At 35.7% G+C, this 17,592-nt stretch overlaps 1 protein-coding gene across 13 annotated transcripts in view; it reads left to right on the top strand.

Annotated features, from left to right (window-relative positions):
- BRWD1 (bromodomain and WD repeat domain containing 1) overlaps positions 1-17,592 on the top strand; it is a 68,614-nt gene that overhangs the window by 34,316 nt on the left and 16,706 nt on the right. For 12 of the 13 annotated variants that reach the window (XM_026079166.1, XM_026079164.1, XM_026079162.1 and 9 more), the window contains 7 exons: positions 6,324-6,385; positions 10,418-10,573; positions 10,858-10,978; positions 12,853-12,978; positions 13,653-13,731; positions 15,170-15,214; positions 15,833-15,979. In XM_026079166.1, coding sequence (XP_025934951.1) covers positions 6,324-6,385; positions 10,418-10,573; positions 10,858-10,978; positions 12,853-12,978; positions 13,653-13,731; positions 15,170-15,214; positions 15,833-15,979 — 736 coding nt within the window. The remainder of the gene's footprint in view (positions 1-6,323; positions 6,386-10,417; positions 10,574-10,857; positions 10,979-12,852; positions 12,979-13,652; positions 13,732-15,169; positions 15,215-15,832; positions 15,980-17,592) is intronic. The other variant, XM_026079165.1, reaches the window with a different exon arrangement.

The raw sequence follows: 17,592 nt of genomic DNA, 5'->3' as shown, positions 1-17,592 counted from the left end.
CCCCCCCCCCCAATCTGTATCCTTGGTTCACTTAGGGATGCAACTGATTCCTGAGAAATAGGAACCTATTCAGGTTGTTGCTTCTTCACCCATTTTGAAGCAGTGTAGCTGTCTTCCATCAGATAAGGTAATAATTACTTCCCAGGCAGATACCATTCCTCTGAATGGGTCTGTGAAAGTAGGAAGAAAGAAGTAAGTTGCTTTCCATCCTGCTGGAGAGGATTCCCTGTTTTACTGTAGGTTGACTTGTCAGATGCTTCTTTTGGATAGGTATGCAGCTCAGAAGGTGTTGGCCTTCTAATGAATGGAGGTCCACATGAGTACCATAATTCAGAACCACACAGAATGCCTGCTAGCACTGTTTGCTGTCTCTAGAGTTGACATCTGGTATTGCCAGAGAATGCCACTAAGTTTATAATTATGTACTAAAGAACCGTGAGCTCCCTAAACTTTCTCAGGAAGCAGGTGATACTAAGAACTGATGCTTGAAAGAACACATGATCTTTTTGGCCATCACTCTGAATTCATGGAAAATCAAGCTGTTTTATACTGTTGGGCCATTAATGAGAGAGTCATTTCACAGCTTGTGTTTTGGGAATAGTCATCCTAGCAATATGTCAGGTGTTGCCCCCCCCCCCCAAAAAAAAAAAAAAAAAGAAAAAGTGTAAGACTTGCTGTTTTGAGCTTGAGATTATCCTAGGTCTCTGTGAGATGCATTCCTAGTCTAATGGCCAAACAATTTTTCTCCCAGTCCTTCTGATACTGAGGTTTCCTAAGGGTTGAGAGGAAGGGTTTGTGATGATCAGTTCACTCTAATCTGGCTGAGCAGTTTTAGTGTGAAGGTCTGCAACATGTTCATATGGAGTCCAAGATTCCTATCTGTTCTTCTAATGCAAAATGTGTGCGGTAATCTCATTTCTACAAGATATTTTGCTGGCAAAATGGATCAGGTTCTCAGCTTAGTGTTTCCCAAAGTGTTCTCTTGCCTAGGCTTCAGCCTCAGTCATTCTGGACTGCTTACTGTTTAGTCCAACTTTGAAATTGGTCAGAATTGACTTAGTCAGGTGCTGTCAGGCACTAGTCTTTTGTGAATGAATTCTTTGCATTCTTGTGAGACTGGCTTGCTTATATTGACCTATTAAGAACCTAATACTAGAACAGGATTTAAACCTTGCAGTCAAGCTGTCGTGACACTGCCTTTTGTGCTTTTAATGCACTGTGTATTGCATCACCTTTCTGTCTTGGTGTCATTCTTGGTTACTGTTACTTCTCCTGGGAGGATGTCCTTCTGGTCAAAGACAGGTTTTCCTTTCCCCCCCTCCCCTTCCCTTCCCTCTTCGTCTTATTTTTGGATAGCTTTTCTTGGTTCCTTTTTTCAAAATATTTTCCAAGTTCTGCTCCTATTAAGAAACTGGGTAAGTTGATTTCCCCTCACCCCTCCATCTTTCTTATTCATGAGCTGAGACTGTCCTTCACATTTTTGGCATGGAGGGTTTTTTCCTAGCAGTATTTAATTACTGATGAGTGGATTATGTTGAAGCTTATACAACTGCTATGATGAAGCGACCTTCTGCTATCAGTTGTGGTATGTTTTTAAATCAGAGGTGCATTTCTATTGGGTGCTCCCTCTTTGAGTGTCTCCACCTCTAACTTAGGCCAAATAACTATCTGGAGTTCTAGCCATATCTTCACTGAGCACTATGCAATCCCAGGGGCATTCAGGGGTGATTCAGTAAGTACTGGGGTCCTGCAGTTATTGTTTTCTGTGAAAGGTTCAGTGATTCTGAATGTGTAGGGTTTGATGGAAGTGAGAATGTGTACGTGGACTATCAACTGAGACAAAGACTACCAATATTTTAATTTCTTGCCCTCACTCCATTCTCCCTCAGAATCTTCTCTTACCTAAAGAGAGAATCCTGACAAACTCAAATGGTACTGGGTGCTTACTGAGATCTTACTCATGTGCCAAGCATGAGTGAGGGTATACTTGGAACATATCTTCTGCAGGTGATGTAGGAGTAAACATACTCATGCCGAATGGTAACATGCGCGTGCTTACAATGCGTACTACATGCTTTGAACTGCAGTTACTGGCTAGTATCTTTTCCTTTGTTATGTAAAATGATACACTGAGTAAACATCCACTGAGTCCAGATATCACTATCAAAATAATATTAGAATTAAATCTTATTTCAGAGCACTTAGCTCAAATCCTTTTGTAAAAGATTTAAATTATCTTTATTTATGTTGCTGTAGGTAATGTATCATCCATATGTTATATCTTTCATGTGTTTCCATGTATTACCACTGTTATTCCGTAGAGTAAGTGTAGATGGGGTTTTTGGTTTCTTTCTTTGTCACTTCAGAATGACATTTTTGGTATATGGAAAAGAGCCTCTAACTTAATTTCCTACACGCCTTTTATCTGTGAATGCTAAAGGATAGTTCAGTATCTTTACTACACCAACTTTTAAGAGAGGAAAGTCCAGAGCTGCTTTGAAATTAGCTTAATAGTTGAATAGATAAGGAATGCAATACTCTTAAAGGAGTGCTTTCCAGTGAGATCTTCTTAAAGATCTGTGCTGCTTATGGAGAGAATGTGAATCTGTTTCATCTCTGCTCATGAACAACTTTTCTATTGATTTCCAAGATTTCTGCATAGATTCTGTAAACTTCGTTATGTGACAGAGAGTGAAACTTTCAATTTTAAGGATTCTGAAGCATGAGATGCAAGATCTTTGAGGATTTCCAAAATATATAGGATGTAATTGCCCCTCAACTAGGTCCCTGAAATACTGTTGTCTCCCAGCTCTCATTTCATTCTCAATAGTCATCTGTTCAGAGGAAAAGAAATGCAAGTGTATGACAGTGGCTGGACTGTTTTGCAGGTATAGTTAGGTTTTGTGACTTGGCCTGGTCATTGGCTCTTTTTATAAATGTGATCCTTTGTTCAAGAATTTTAAGATTAGTTGACCCAAGTATCTTGCTGTGGAACAATGAAAGTTGCTTTTTAATTTGCATTCGTATGCTTTATAAACTGGATGCAAAGAGATATTTTTAAATTCACAATTTGTATCTCTTTAAATTAAAGAAAACAAGAAACCTAAACAAAAGTTTTTGTGACTTTGTCTTGGAAAAAACTGCAAAAAGCTACCTCTATTCTTCCATCAGGATCTAGGTTATGGTGCTCTGTTAGATGGTATAATCTTGCTAATCCAGCTGAGTTTGGGCATCTGCAGTTGTTCTTTGTTTGTGAGACAAAGAGCTTTCTTAGAATTGAAGTGTTGCTTATTTTATAGTGGAAACAACCTTTGAAAGATGGCTTCAAAACAATAGATGGAGAGTGTTAGAAGCCTAATTTGAATGAAATGAAGGGGAATAATTGCTCCATAATTGTTAATTGCTGACTTTTCTGAGATATTCCTTTCAATACGTTAAAAACCTTCTCAGTAACCAGGTCATCGCACAATCAGAAATTGTCTCAAATTAGCACTACCACTGTTGTGTAGATAATAAATAGATGGAAGCTGTATAAGCTGAATGTTTTACCTATTTTAGGCCAACCAAAACATTATTTGTGTAGAAGCAGCTTTATGTATTATGTAAGTTACGTTATCTGGATAAATGGAGCTTAAGCTTAACTAAACTATGTTGATATTCTCCCCATAGTATTATGAAATAGTGTATACATTTATTAATATCAGTAACTTCTAAGGTATTATATATTGACTGGGGAAGAAAACTCTTGGTAGACAATCCTTCAGAAACATGTAAGTTCATAAACATCAAACAGGCAGAGTATGGATTGAGCAAAGTCTTCCTGAATTTACAGGTAGTTCAAAATAATTGAGAGGTGCTCTTACCTAAGCAGTGTTTCAGTTATAAAATATTACAAGGAGGATTATTGAATTTCCAGTTTGTTTGAAGTAAATACATAGGAAGTATGAGACCAAATATGTAAATTTGGATGTATGAACTCACAAGAACTGGATGACATTCACCCAGCAGTTTGAAGAAAACAGATTTGAAACTGCCGACAAAGTTGCAACATATCCTACAGTGGGACCCAGTACCAGATGACTGGCAGGCTGCTTTTGTACTTCTGCATACAGACAGGGCTCTAGAGGGAAACCTGTGAACTGTAGACTGATGTATCTGACTTCCATATCTGGTAAAATGTCTATAATAAAGAATAATACCATTGAGCATATGGATAAACACAGCTGTAGGAAAGAGCCAGCATTACTTCTGTACAGGGAAATTCTGCCTCACTAGCCTTTTGAAGTTCTGTGACATTGCTAGTAAGCGTATGGATAAAGTGAACAGCGTATATGTATGTATATGTGTATATATGTGTGTGTATACACACAAACACACACACACACATATATACATATCCGTACATAGATATCTGTATATATTTTTCAAGAAGCCCTTGACAGGGTTCCTTTCCAAGAGATGTTAAAGGAGCTAAGATGTCACAGGATTGGAGGACTCTTTAGGTATTGAAAGTTGGTTAAAGGATAAGAAACAAAAGAGTATTTCTTAACAACCATATTTCAGGCTAGAGTAATGCACTCTCCCAGGAATCGGTGCTGTGACCAGCTTTACTCAGTGTCTTTCTAAGCATCTTGGAGAGCAGGCATAGTGAAATATCCAAGTCTGCAAATGTTGTAAATCATTTCAGGTAGTCAAATGTCACTCTAAAGGCGAAGAGTTCCAGAAAACCTCATAAAACTGAAAGAGCAGGTAAAAAAAAAAAAGTTGCAGATAAATTTCAGTGTAGGTAAATATAAGGTAGCACATGGGGGTGCAATAATCTAAATTATGCTTATGTGGAATTGAGCTTGGTGGTGGTTAACAGCTGAAGAAAGATCTTGAAGTAGTCATTGACAGTTCTCAGATCATTTCCTGTGTGCAGTGGCAGCTGTAAAAACCAACAATATGTTGGGCACTACGAGGAAGGATATCAAAAACAAAACAGCATTGTTGATGGCTCTATAGTCAGCAATATAGCGATGTACTGCTGTCTTGATGCAACTCTGGTTCCTGCATCTAAGGAAGATTTAGTGAATTTGGAAAAGGTGCAGAGAAGGGCAACTAAAAGAATTAAGCCACAAGGCGCTGGTGCATCCTCTTAAGACTAAAAAGGCTGCGATTCCTGAGTTTGAAGGAGGAAAGGGGTGTAGTTGTAGTTCACAAAATCACAAAGGTGGTGGACAAAGTGAATAGAGAATTATTATTCACCAAATCCTTCTATGTTAGAACTGGAAACAATTGTTGAAATTTGTAGGGGATTGGTTTAAAAGAAGCTTGCTTTTTTTTTTTTTTTTTTTTTTTTAATAAACACTGCTGGAAGTGAACTTTGTAGAGATGTTCACACAGGAGTCTGGAGACTGACAATATTAGCAGACTCAGAAAGATATTAGTCAAATTCAAGGACAGCAGGCTCTTAAACAGATACGAAAGGAAATAGGCTGGGATTCATTCACTAACATCCCTAACGCAGTGATTGTCAGTATTGGGAGTATGAGTAGAATGGACTAGAACCAGGTTCATAAGGTTTCCCTAAGTCGCATTGTCTACTGATACTGTCAAAGACAGATTACTGGTCTAGCTGGACCACTAAGCTGATCCAGTAGGGCACTTTTTATGTTTGAAATACCGTAATTGATTGTTTTGCTGTTGATAAAAACACACAAAAATCAACTGAAATCTGTTGGGATTTGGAGAGATGCCACTGTTAGAGTATCCTCTAGGTTGCTGTTGTTTCCTCTAGGTTCTTACTTACCTTTAGCGTCTACATTTTATACTTATTCTTTCCTTTGTCCTAATGTGGTGTCCTCATAAAATGAAATGTTATCTACCAAATACTTCAGTTTTTGTTCTTTCTTTCTTTGAAACTTTCCATTTTTTGCTCAACAAAAAATTGTCTCCCAAATGTTTTTCTTGTATCTTGCCTTTCATGTTGGTGTCTCATTCTTCCAAGTGTCTAGCTTATTTTTCTTCTTCACCTTGATACAGGCTTTGCTTTTTAAAAAAAAAAAAAAAAAAAAAAAAAAAAGGGGGTCAGTTGCATATAGCCAAAATCAGGAGCATAATTTTAATTAGAAATTTATTAAGAATGGTTGCTTTATGCATTGTGACGGTCTGATAGCCGACTAATAATGCTCTTATTTATGTGCTTTCATATGGTATATTTCATTAATGCTTAAAAATAGCTGTGATGAAGAATTGTGAAAATTTGTTTTAAATAAGCTTGAAGGAAATGCTTCCAAGTTAAGCTAACTGTAACCTTTTTTTTTTCTTCCTTGGTAAATCAGATGGGACAATGGTGAAAATGAAAAGCTTAGTCCGTGGGACATGGAGCCAGTCCCTGATAATGGTATGTGGAAATTCACTTGATAAAACAGTTAATATGCTTCTCACTCTTCAGATAATTTGTTTCATGCAGCCAGTGGACCTTAAATGATTCTTCTCTGTTGTAATCCTGATCTTCTGAGCACAATATTCATTGTATATATCTACTTAACAAGTAGAATTGATATGGCAATAGTTACCTTCAAATTTAAGAGAATGTCAGCTACTCAGCTTGATGGGTTGGGTTTCTTTTTTCCTTTGTAAGCAAGAATGTTCTCTACTGTGGTCTCCCTTCTGATTTGGCAAAATACCTTAGATATCCCTATATTTTTTCCTGTTAAGTTTTCCATCCTCTAAAGCAGTTTTGAAGGAAATACCCAAAATGTGTAGCTCAAGCTTGTACAATAAAGCCTGCTTCTTCCAAATGTCGTTTCTTACATTCTTGTATATTATTATAACAAAAACTAGGTTGTTCTAATACAGTACAAGGGGGAAAAATATATGTTTTTTATGCACAGACATACACGTGCAGACATACACATGCACTTAAAAAATTATTCCCAATCAGCAAATCCTTACTGCATATACTTTAAAAGCAGAACTTTATAAGGTTTATGGTCAAATTCAGATGAGCTGTAAATGAAACAATTCGATTCCTAGTTTGTCTCATTCGGTTCAGTTTTCCATCATGTGTCAGTACCTGTTGGAGGGAGGGAGGGAGGCAGATTTGCAAAATACTGAAGAGTAGTTATTGAATAATCTGTCAAAAGAATACTTATTTTCCTAATCACCTGTTAGGAGTTAGCTTGCTTCTCAAACTCCAGAAGGGCTTTTTCTTTTTTCTTTTTTCCTTAAATACCAGTATGTTGCACGCATGTGGATGTTCTCAGTAGCTGCATGACTGTCTCATCTTTGAAGTATTAGCTGGCTGCTTCAGTCATATCTTGAGATGACAAATTTTGCAAAACAGTTTGAAATCAAAATGTGAAATTGTCTTTATACATTTTAGTTTAAGATACATAAAACAAGCAACTGGCAGGATTTTTTTCCATAGATTTAATTGAAATATTCCATTCATTCTCTTGTCACCGTTGTGTGTCCCTTTCTATTGTACAGCAGCTTCTCATCTTATTTTCTTTGTTGACTGATTAGTGCTTCCCATATGTATCACTTGGAGGCAGTCATGTTATTGTCAGAGGCTCTGGAACAAGCCTTACACATGAACTTAAGTCATGTGTTGTTGTTGTTGTTTTGTTTTGTTTTTTTCTGGTAACAGGACAAATTGCATCATTTTTTTTCTGAATATTCTGTTGTACAGTTTAAGTTCCTATTTAGATTAAGTGTATTAATTATCATTTCTTCTCCCTCTGGGTTGAAATGGGAAGTTTAATGTTCTCAACTGCTTAAGTTTGCCTGTATAGCGATTTTTTGAGTTCTAGTTCCCTTACACAATGTAATAATAGAGACATCCTACAAACACCAGTTTAAATCTGGATAGTATTACATATGTAAGTCACCATGTACTGGCTCTGCCAGAGGCAAATTACAACTTGCCTGTTTGATCTAATAAGCTGTTCCTCTGCCATGTTAAAGGCTCAAGATTTGACTGATCTGAGGACCCATGACTTTACCATAGGAGAATGAAGGGAAAAATAAAAAGGATAAAAGGTTGAAAGCTTGCGCGACTTCTGGGGACAAAGTCAAAGGATGAGAAGAACATCCTCTGAGTAGGGTCAGGGAAAAGTTCCACAACAGACGCTAGGCTAGAGGAAGAAAAAAAATAAAAAATTCCCTGAAGAGGATCCAGACTTCCTTGTTTTCTACCATTTTCCAGGTGGAGAATGGGTCCTCAGTGCTCTGGGGGAATAATGCTCTTACAGAAAGGTTTTATGTGTTTCTGGAAAGTATCATTATGTTTATAGTATACTGTAAAACAGGGGTTAAATCCCTTCGTTTTTGCTTTCTGTGTTCCTTCTTCAGTTGAACACAACTTGCAGGTCAGTTTGAAATTGTACCTTGCATTTGCCATTCTTCTCCTCCAACTCTCTAAATGTTTCTTCTTCATTCAGTTTGCTAAGACAGACCTGTGGAAGAGGAACAACACTTAAGTTGGATTAAATAGCAGGCCACAACTTGGTTTATTAGCCTGTTGTATCCTGCAGGCATAAATTCTTTTCAGAATTGGATGTCAAACTCTCTCTTTGTCAGGGACAATGTTGCTGAGACCAGTAAAAGGTGATGCGGCTGGACCTGAAAGTTCAGTTTTCATCAGCCTGCTTACTGAAGTGTTCTGATGTGGCCTGGCTGTTGTCTGTTCCAATTATCTGTATCTGAAGCACTGTAACCCTTCTGCTCAGGGTTCAGCTTTCTGTGACCCCATTTACTCCTGAGGACTGGGTCATCTGATCATGCTATAGTGTGCTAGTGATTATGACAAGTCTTCTGCATCACATGTATCAGGGTGCTGTAAAGAACACAAAGCAGTGCACAAAGTCCATGCTTAGTGATAAACACTTTTTTTTTATTCTGTCATTCTGCTTTAGTAGTTACTCTTGCAGGGAAAAATCCCTCTCGAGTGCTGATGCGGTAGAAAGAATACCACACACCATATTGAGTTCTTCTTGATTTGATCCTACATAAGCGTAGAATTACTTGCTCCTTTCTACTAGTGTTGTCTCCAGGGATTTTGCTTGTGGAGTTTGTTTCAACTCAAAGATCAGTTAGAAGTATTATCCAAGTGAGACACCTCTGCCCCACCTTTTCCTAGCACTTGGAGCTTATCCATTTGTTTCCAGAATCAGAGCTGCTTCATCCTCAGTATTATCTGAGAGGCTGGCAAATACTGATAGGGCTTTGTCAGTGCAGTAATGGGCAGAGAAATAGAAAGGATTTTGAGTCATCGGGACTAATCTTGTTTGGTTGAAGGAAAAAATAGTCCTTTACATAAACTTAAAAGGTCATCACTAAAGCTCATTTAGGTTATTTTGACTCTACAGTAATTGTAGCAAAAAATATTTTAGAATGTGTTTATGGTATAGGATAACTATATACTATATAGTATAGTGTATCTGTTTTAAGACTGTATTGATAGACTACAGTCATTGTAACACTAACAAGGACCCACCCAGTCATCTTTCTTGCTCCCATTTTTAATGGATTAAACTCTTGGATGCTAATGGGAGTTGCTACTGTTAGCTTCTAGTTGTAAGCCTATGCACTTTATACTGTTCAGTGTTAATCTACCATTTTAACTGCTATTTCATTTGTCCTAATCTCCACAAAGAAAGATGGAATGATCTTGCCTACCCACAGCGTCTGATTAGGAACCTTCATTAGCTTGTTCTTGCTGAAGTCCGCAAATGAAATGAGGGACTTAGCTTTTCAGGAATAATAAAAGTGTAAAAACTGAAACTGAAGATATGCTAGAAACAATCTGTGGTGTTGAGGGAGGAAAAATACCTAGGGATAACATATTACCTACTCAATCATTCCATGTTAGTTGGATGTCTTTTGGAAGTGTGACTCCTTGCTCAGAACCATATATCTCATCTTTATATTTCTGCAAATTTTTATTGCTTTGAAATTCAATTAATCGTCCATGTTCAAAATTAACATTCAAAAATTGTCCAAAAGGTCATGGTTAAGAATACTAGGAGGGATGTCACGATGTACATTGCCTATTCTGCGCGTTTAATGGTTGAGGGTGCAAATGAATTCATTAAACTCGGAGTAATTGTTTATATGCTTTTGTTTTGAATGCACACCCTAGACTTCACAGGTTCATAATTTAGTTTCAGTTCTCTTTTAAGATTAATGCTTATATCGAAAGACAAAGTATTCTGGAAATTCAGAACTGCAGAAAAGGACAATAAAAGATTTCTTTGGTTTGGGTTTTCTTGTATGTGTGTTTTGTGTATTTCTTTTCCCCACAGTCTTGGCATCAAACTCCATTTATGTAAGGAAAGAATTTTTTTTGTCACATATGTGCTTGTGAATATATAACAGTTTTTGTTTTGTGTTCTCTGTTCACGCTTTCCTATTTGCTATCATTCTTTAGTTGATCAGCCTGAAGAATTAGGAGCTAGTGTTTCCGTGACTTCTGATGAAATGGAGAAGCTACTATACAAACCCCAAGAAGGGGAGTGGGGAATGCAATCTCGTGATGAAGCATGTGAGCGGATTATCCGTGGTATTGATCAGCTTCTGACTCTTGGTGAGCATGGGATCTAAGCTTTAGGGGCTTTTCTGTTAGCATTACATTTATAAATGGATCCCTGGCATATACATGATATCCTCTAAAAATGACCTATGATAAAGTACTGTAAATGTTCACACATGTTTATATGCAGTTTTCTCAGTGTGCCTGTACTCAAATTTTTATGTTTTTAAGCATTGATGATTTTATCAAGAATTTTTATATGTGGTATTTGAATGCTTTGCTCAATATTTGTGTGCATACAGGCCTTCAATTAGTTTTAATCTTGCTGTTTTGTACAGACATGTCAGCAGCTTTTGCTGGTCCAGTTGACCTGTGTACATATCCCAAGTACTGTACTGTGATTGCTTATCCAACAGACCTAAACACTATTCGGACAAGATTGGCTAACCGATTTTACAGGTTAGTACTAACAGTAGAAAGGAGGGAGAATATGGCCTTGAGCTTGTACCTTGTGAAAAGACCTAAACTGTTTTGGGAAGAAGAGCAATTATGCTGCTTATAAATATTAAGAAAACCAATAGTTCAGTACGTGAATTCAGCATTACTAGTATTTTGTAGCAGGGCTCTGATATTTGACAATTAGAATATTAATATTCATTTATATTAAGTTTCTTAATTCTAAGGAAATTGATTTTAGCCTATATTGATATTGTTTTCAGAGTTGCAGTAAATATTGATATTGTTTTTATGCAAAATTTGCTAGTTGGAAATTAGTAAGCATTAAAAGAATTGGAAGATATTTTAACAATAAAGCCTTAATTCTGGTTTTGAGGTGCAGTATTTCAGGTACTTTCAACTCAGAGAGTTAATTAAGCACCTGTTAAATTTAGAAGTGGGCTTAAAAACAGAGGTGAAACATTAAATATGACCTTCAGCATTTTAAATGAGAAGAACATATGGTAGCGAAAGAGAGAGGAAACTAAAGTGCAGAGATGATAAAATTCTAACTTCTTGGATGTGCTGGATACCAATAGCTCTAAAAGAAATTAAAGGATATTTTTCATCTGAACTTGCATTCAGCATCTCTTTAAATAAAAAGAAGAGACACTGATGGTTGTTTTCCTCCTACATAAGACTGGAATAATGCCTTGTGAAAAGCTTTGAAATTCTGAGGATGAAGAGTAAATGTAAATTGGGGGGGTTGCTTCATAATTACAAGGAACTGGAAAAATGAATGGTAAAATAAAGCTACACAGTTGTGCTGGCTCATTTCTATGAAGTTACAATTTGTAACAGTTTCTAAACTTACAGAGGACACTGATTTATGACTGATCAGTACCTCTCAAAGAAAGGTATTTTGAGGGAGGATGGAACAGAACCTCATAGCTGAGTTGTATTTAAAAATAAGTATTTAGATCAAGTTTCTTCTTTTAATTGCTTTTGTCTTGTGTTTATTTGTACCATCATAGTAACTCTTAAGAACAAAGGAACTCACTCATGTTCCACTTGACAAGACTTTGTCACAAGAAACTTATGTGTTTACAGAATAAATAGTATAATTTACAGTGGTAATTAAATACCCATTTTTTCCTTCTTTTTGAATAGGGTGAAATGTAAGCTTTTTTTAAAATGCATGTTTTTAAAGAATGCAGGGAATCTAAGACCCTTAATAGTTATATTATTTAAATGATATTTCAGAACTTAGTGGTATCAAATGGAAGTGCTAATTTGTCCATATTTCATACAGCTAGAAGAATTTTCCTGTTGATATTATCTGGAAAACTGGTTTGGTTTTGGTTGCCTACCCAGTAGGTTCCTGGTCATCACAAGCTTTTATGCACAAAGTATCATGACTTCTAGTACAGTTACCTTGAAAAGCACACAAACATGCATACAAAATTCAGTAACTCTCCATTTCATCACACTGGAACAGTGTGTAACAATGTGAAATGGTTGGAATATGGAGAAATAGGATAAAATATTATGTTAACAAAGCTTTAAGGAAAATGAAACTAATGCTTGCTAGAACTTTGCAAAGTTCTTTAAGGTGAATTATCAATAATGAGTTGTAAAATGAGTTAGCAAAGATGTACGCTGATTTTGCTTCCTTGAACATACACGTGTGTGTATGTGTGGGGTTTTTTTTTCTATTTTCCATGTGAATGTTTGTTTTTAAATAAGGGATGTTAACAAAAAGTTTGAGACTGGTCTAATGAACTTTCCCTTTAAATGAAGGACATTCATCCCAGTCTAATGTGGACAGATAATTACTTTCTGCGGTTTTTCACCCTTTTAGCTTAATATTAAAGGTGCAATGTTTTTATAATTTTAAGGAGAATCTCTGCATTGGTTTGGGAAGTAAGATATATTGAAAGCAATGCCAGGACTTTCAATGAACCTGGGAGTGCTATTGCTAGAGCTGCAAAGAAGATCACTACGCAACTGTTAAAGTTTATCAAGTAAGCAGCATCCTAATTTAAATAGTGCTTGCACGCACATGTCCTTAAATGGTAGTGATGGTGGGCATAAACATTTTAATTTCCCTTAGTTGCGTATCTTGCTTCTTTTAATTTCTTACACTGAAGGACAATCATATATATACCAAAAAAAAAAATCTTGAGTATTACCTTAACTAGGGAAATACTTTTGTGCTCAGCATAGAGACATTTAGACTTTTTTCCTTAATAACATTCACTGGTACTTACAAGTCAAGTGATATTTTCACACTGTAAGTAGTGCAACCTATGAAGTAAGTTCTGTGCTATCTAGCACACGTGTAGAAGCTGCTGTTGCAGTGTGCTTGATCTGGTATAATTGAGAAGTTAATGCTGGAAGAAGTTATAGTGTAGGTAGTCTTCCTTCAGGTAGATCAAGCTCGAAGACCCTTTTCAATTCACTAATGCTACTTTAACACTCCTTCCCTCACAGCTTCTTCTGAAATGCACAGTATAGCAGTTTTTCAGATTTAACATTGCTTTGTTAGTATTCTAATCATCTTGTGATTTATTTTTATATTTCGCTTTAATTTTTAGTTACTGTTTTCCAGTGTATTTGTAGTTATGGCAGAGTTTAATCTAGGAATTGATAGCTATGTTTTTGCTGTTCCAGTAACACACCTTTAATTGTATTACAGCGATCAGAATTGTACAAACATTTTTGAACTGTGTAGCACAACAGAAGATGAGCGAGACGATCTTGATACTGATGATCTGGTAAGGGTTTTCTGTTTGTTTTGTATTTTAGTAAATAATTGCAATAATGTATTAGCAATGATAAGGAAATACTACCAGTCTTCAAATATATATGGTAAAATTGCTCAGTTATTTTTACAGGAGAGTTTTCATGTATATTTATGTATTTACAAGATAAAGCTAATGTATAGCAATACATAGTTTGAGTATATTATGCATTTGATGTAAGTTATGTGTTGATGAAAGCATTTTGTGTTGTCATTACTTGTACAGAAATATAACAAATATGCATTTTGTACTATGACTGTGGTATCAAATAAAACAATTTTTTCTCCCATGTTTTGAGTGGCATTGTATTTCTGAACACATATTAATGTGCAGTAATGTAATATATAAACATATGAATAGCTATCTATTTGAACAGAAATATTTGTTCCTCGAGCAGCTATCCTTCACTGTGGTTGTTAATTACTTTGGTTACCTCTAAGGCCAAAATTGTCATTCATACAGTGTTAACTGTTAAAAGCTGGCAAAGTGTATGACTATTGCAGTGATACTTCGGTTTTCAGTTTATCTTTACACCACACTGAATTACGCATTGGTTTTGCATGCCTCATGGAGAATTTAAAAAGGGCATTTATCTTAAATCTGAGAGAGGTAGTAGTGTTGTTACATGTATATACTAACGTGTAGTATTGTTATGCAGTGAGTGCATAGGTATCTGCAATGCATTAACAGTGTACCCCAAACTTCCCAAACTGATGTCTTTTTCACATTTTGATTTCTAATTTAGCATTTATTCACAAGACTTCAGAAGGTTGCAAAGTGGCTGCCCTCCCTTGCTGGTTAATATATAGGAAAAAAATTGAGCCATTTTATTACTGCATCTCACTACTTTAGTGTCATCTCTTTATTTTTGCATTATAATGTGTTTCTGTGTTTTAGAAGCTTACTAAAAGTAAGTTAATCTCATGATGGCCTTTCCTAAACTCAGGACAACAAAAACAAAGTTTTATGACTTCTGTTATTTGTGAATTGAATTGCTGATGATCTTTAGTCATGAAGCTCAAAGCTGACAGAAGCATAAGTCTGACATTTTGTATAGGATGTCTTTAAATACTTAATATGGTGTTCCAGGAGTACAATCTCTGCCTGGTGTTGGATGGTGCAAAAGTAATGCTCTGGGTAATTTCTAATTGCAATTTTTGGTGGTGTTTTCCTTTGAATTAAGGACAAGAGTTGGAGTCAGAAACGTTCAGTGGTAGCTGTTTAGAATCTTACTTTCCAAGTCTGTCAAAGGCTGTGCTATGTTTTTGGTATGCTCATTTTCTGTCTCATCAAGAAAAATGAGAATTTAAGTTGCTTTTACTACAACATAAAATACAATGCTACTTTGAGCACCCATTAGCCATTTAACTTCGTACATATTTTTGAAGATAATTGATTTTATTTTGTGCAGGATGATGAGAAATGTCTTCTGAGAACTTCATATAGAAGAGGAAAAGTGAGTTGGCTAATCTTTACCTTACATATTCAAATCACATCTAGCAGGAAAAAAATTATTAGCAAACTGTATTGAAATTCTGTGGGAGTGGTGCTTTCTTTTATAACAATCACAGATAGATCAGAACTCTTCTGATGTTAATAAGGAACTAAATGCTTTGCCCAAATAGTTGTTGCTATTTTAACACTTTTATACTGTATAGTTGTCCAGCAAAATCTTGCTGATGAATTTGATGTAAATGTTGTTCATTGCAAGACCTTTCAGTTATCTGTATGACACTGAAATAAAAGCATTATCCTGCTGAGATACTGAGAAAATTAGAGTAATGGATATTGTTCTGCTGTTTTAAGAATAATTCTCAAGAAATTAGAAGGTATCTTTATATATGCCTTGGTTATTTTATATAAACAAAAAACATGAGGAGAGAAAAAAAGTTAAAATTTGTCAAAGCTATTAATATAGACTAGAGGGAAAAAATCTGCTAGCAGTATAGCACCTTTTTTGTTATAAAACCTTCTGCTTGGAAGCTTATTTTTCTGATACATAAATAATTACATTTTTTAAGGTCAGTTTTTCAGGCTGTATTTTAGTAATGCTTTTTTCTGACTTTTTTTTAAGGGACGGGTTTTAAAAAGAGGAAGAAGCGTGAAAACCAGCTATGATGAAAATAGTTGGAAGAAACAGTGTATGGAACTAGTGAACTTAATTTTCCAATGTGAAGATTCTGAACCTTTTAGGCAGCCAGTTGATTTGGATCAATATCCTGTAAGTGGTTCTTATTAATGCTGAAAGATATTTATATTATTTGTTTTTCTCTTAACATTTGGTACCGTAATAAGATCTCCACATTGCTCTTGGAGCTGTTTGTTCTTGTTACAGTTTTAGTCTAGAACTACTCAAAGGAATTTACTTTGCTGTGTGCTTAGAAGTATGAGCTATATACTCTACTGTATCAAGATACAATCCATCAAAATATTAACACAAAACAAATTATAAACTAGTATTGTAGGGACTACAAATACTGCATTACCATAAATAAGCACATAAGTTCCACTGGTTTGCCATTATCTATTAACTTTGAATATAACATTTAAATGTCTGCTTTCTCTTAAACTAATCACAGTCAAAACTGAACTCACTATCTGTATTCCCATGGCTTTGTTTTTTCTGACTGTCACTGCTGGCATTATCTTTTCTACTGGCTCACTGAATATTTTGGGGAATCTGCCCCCTCTTTGACGCTTCACATATAGATAGAATATAGATCTTGGTTGATATGTACCTCTGAAGTATAGGTTCCATCCGTCCTGTTTTATTTTCTCTGAATTCCCTGTAAAATGCATCTCAAAACATCTTACTGTCCTGGCCATTACTTCCACTTCCATATCAATCAAATATCTTGTTTTTCCCAAGGCCTTCTGCAGCTTTGCCATGTCTCTTACTTAGAAACTTATCCTAATGTCAGGAGTCATTTGTCACTTCTCCAGAACTTACCTTCTTTGCTACAGTAGTGGGTTCACACTTTCTTTTTATTTTCTTTCCCACTATCTTTTATATGAAAGTCATCTTAGATAAATTTGCATATTCTTCATTAAAACTTGCTTCTCTGGGGCACTATAAAAAAATCTGCTGAGTCTGAGTGATAAACTTGATTTGTTCTTTTCTTTCTCTTAACGGCTTATGGTATTCTTGCTAACTCTTTCTTGTCTTTGGCTGACTTCTGTCTTGTCTTTCTTGTTTTAAAGTCCCAATAAATTCTCAAGGAAAGAAAGCTTTTTAATAACCATGCAACTGTTTTCTTTTGAGCTTCATATCTTGAGTTTGGGTCTCTTAGGGTTCAGAGAACATTTTAGGGTTCTCAAACTCCTCATTTACAGGGGAGAGAACAAGATAGAGATTTGGTGGGGGGGAGGGGTTGGTTTTTAACCACTCCAGTTTGTTTCTCACAGTTAAAATGCATCAGTGAAAGAATTACATGCAGATTTGTCAGTCCTGTTTCTCCTTTTGATAACAATAAAATGGTTTAGTTGCATGTTATTGTTACTGGGTAGCTCTTATAGAGGTAACTCAGAAGAATTGAAACTGGAAAGCTGCATTCTTGGGCACATGACATTTCAGAATTTTTTGAAAGATAATGAACTGATGCAAAAAAACCTTGAAAATGAGCAAGAGGGTAATGTAGTGGAGACTTCAAATCAGGTAGTCTCTGTGAAAGCTAAGCTGTCTACTCTACTGGGTGCTTCTGTCTTCAGATGGTAAAGATAATCCATGGTCCTCTTAGCTCACCTTTAAATGACAGAAAAAAATAAAACAACAGTTTTGAATTTTATTTCTTTATACCTTGTTGAATTACTTTTTTTTTTTTTTCCTCTTTTTTT

The sequence above is a fragment of the Apteryx rowi genome, unplaced genomic scaffold (genome assembly GCF_003343035.1).
Source record: "Apteryx rowi isolate R43461 unplaced genomic scaffold, aptRow1 scaffold_493, whole genome shotgun sequence".
NCBI lineage: Eukaryota > Metazoa > Chordata > Aves > Apterygiformes > Apterygidae > Apteryx > Apteryx rowi.
Note: the sequence above shows the minus strand (reverse complement) of the source record. Positions and strands in the feature narration are given on the sequence as shown.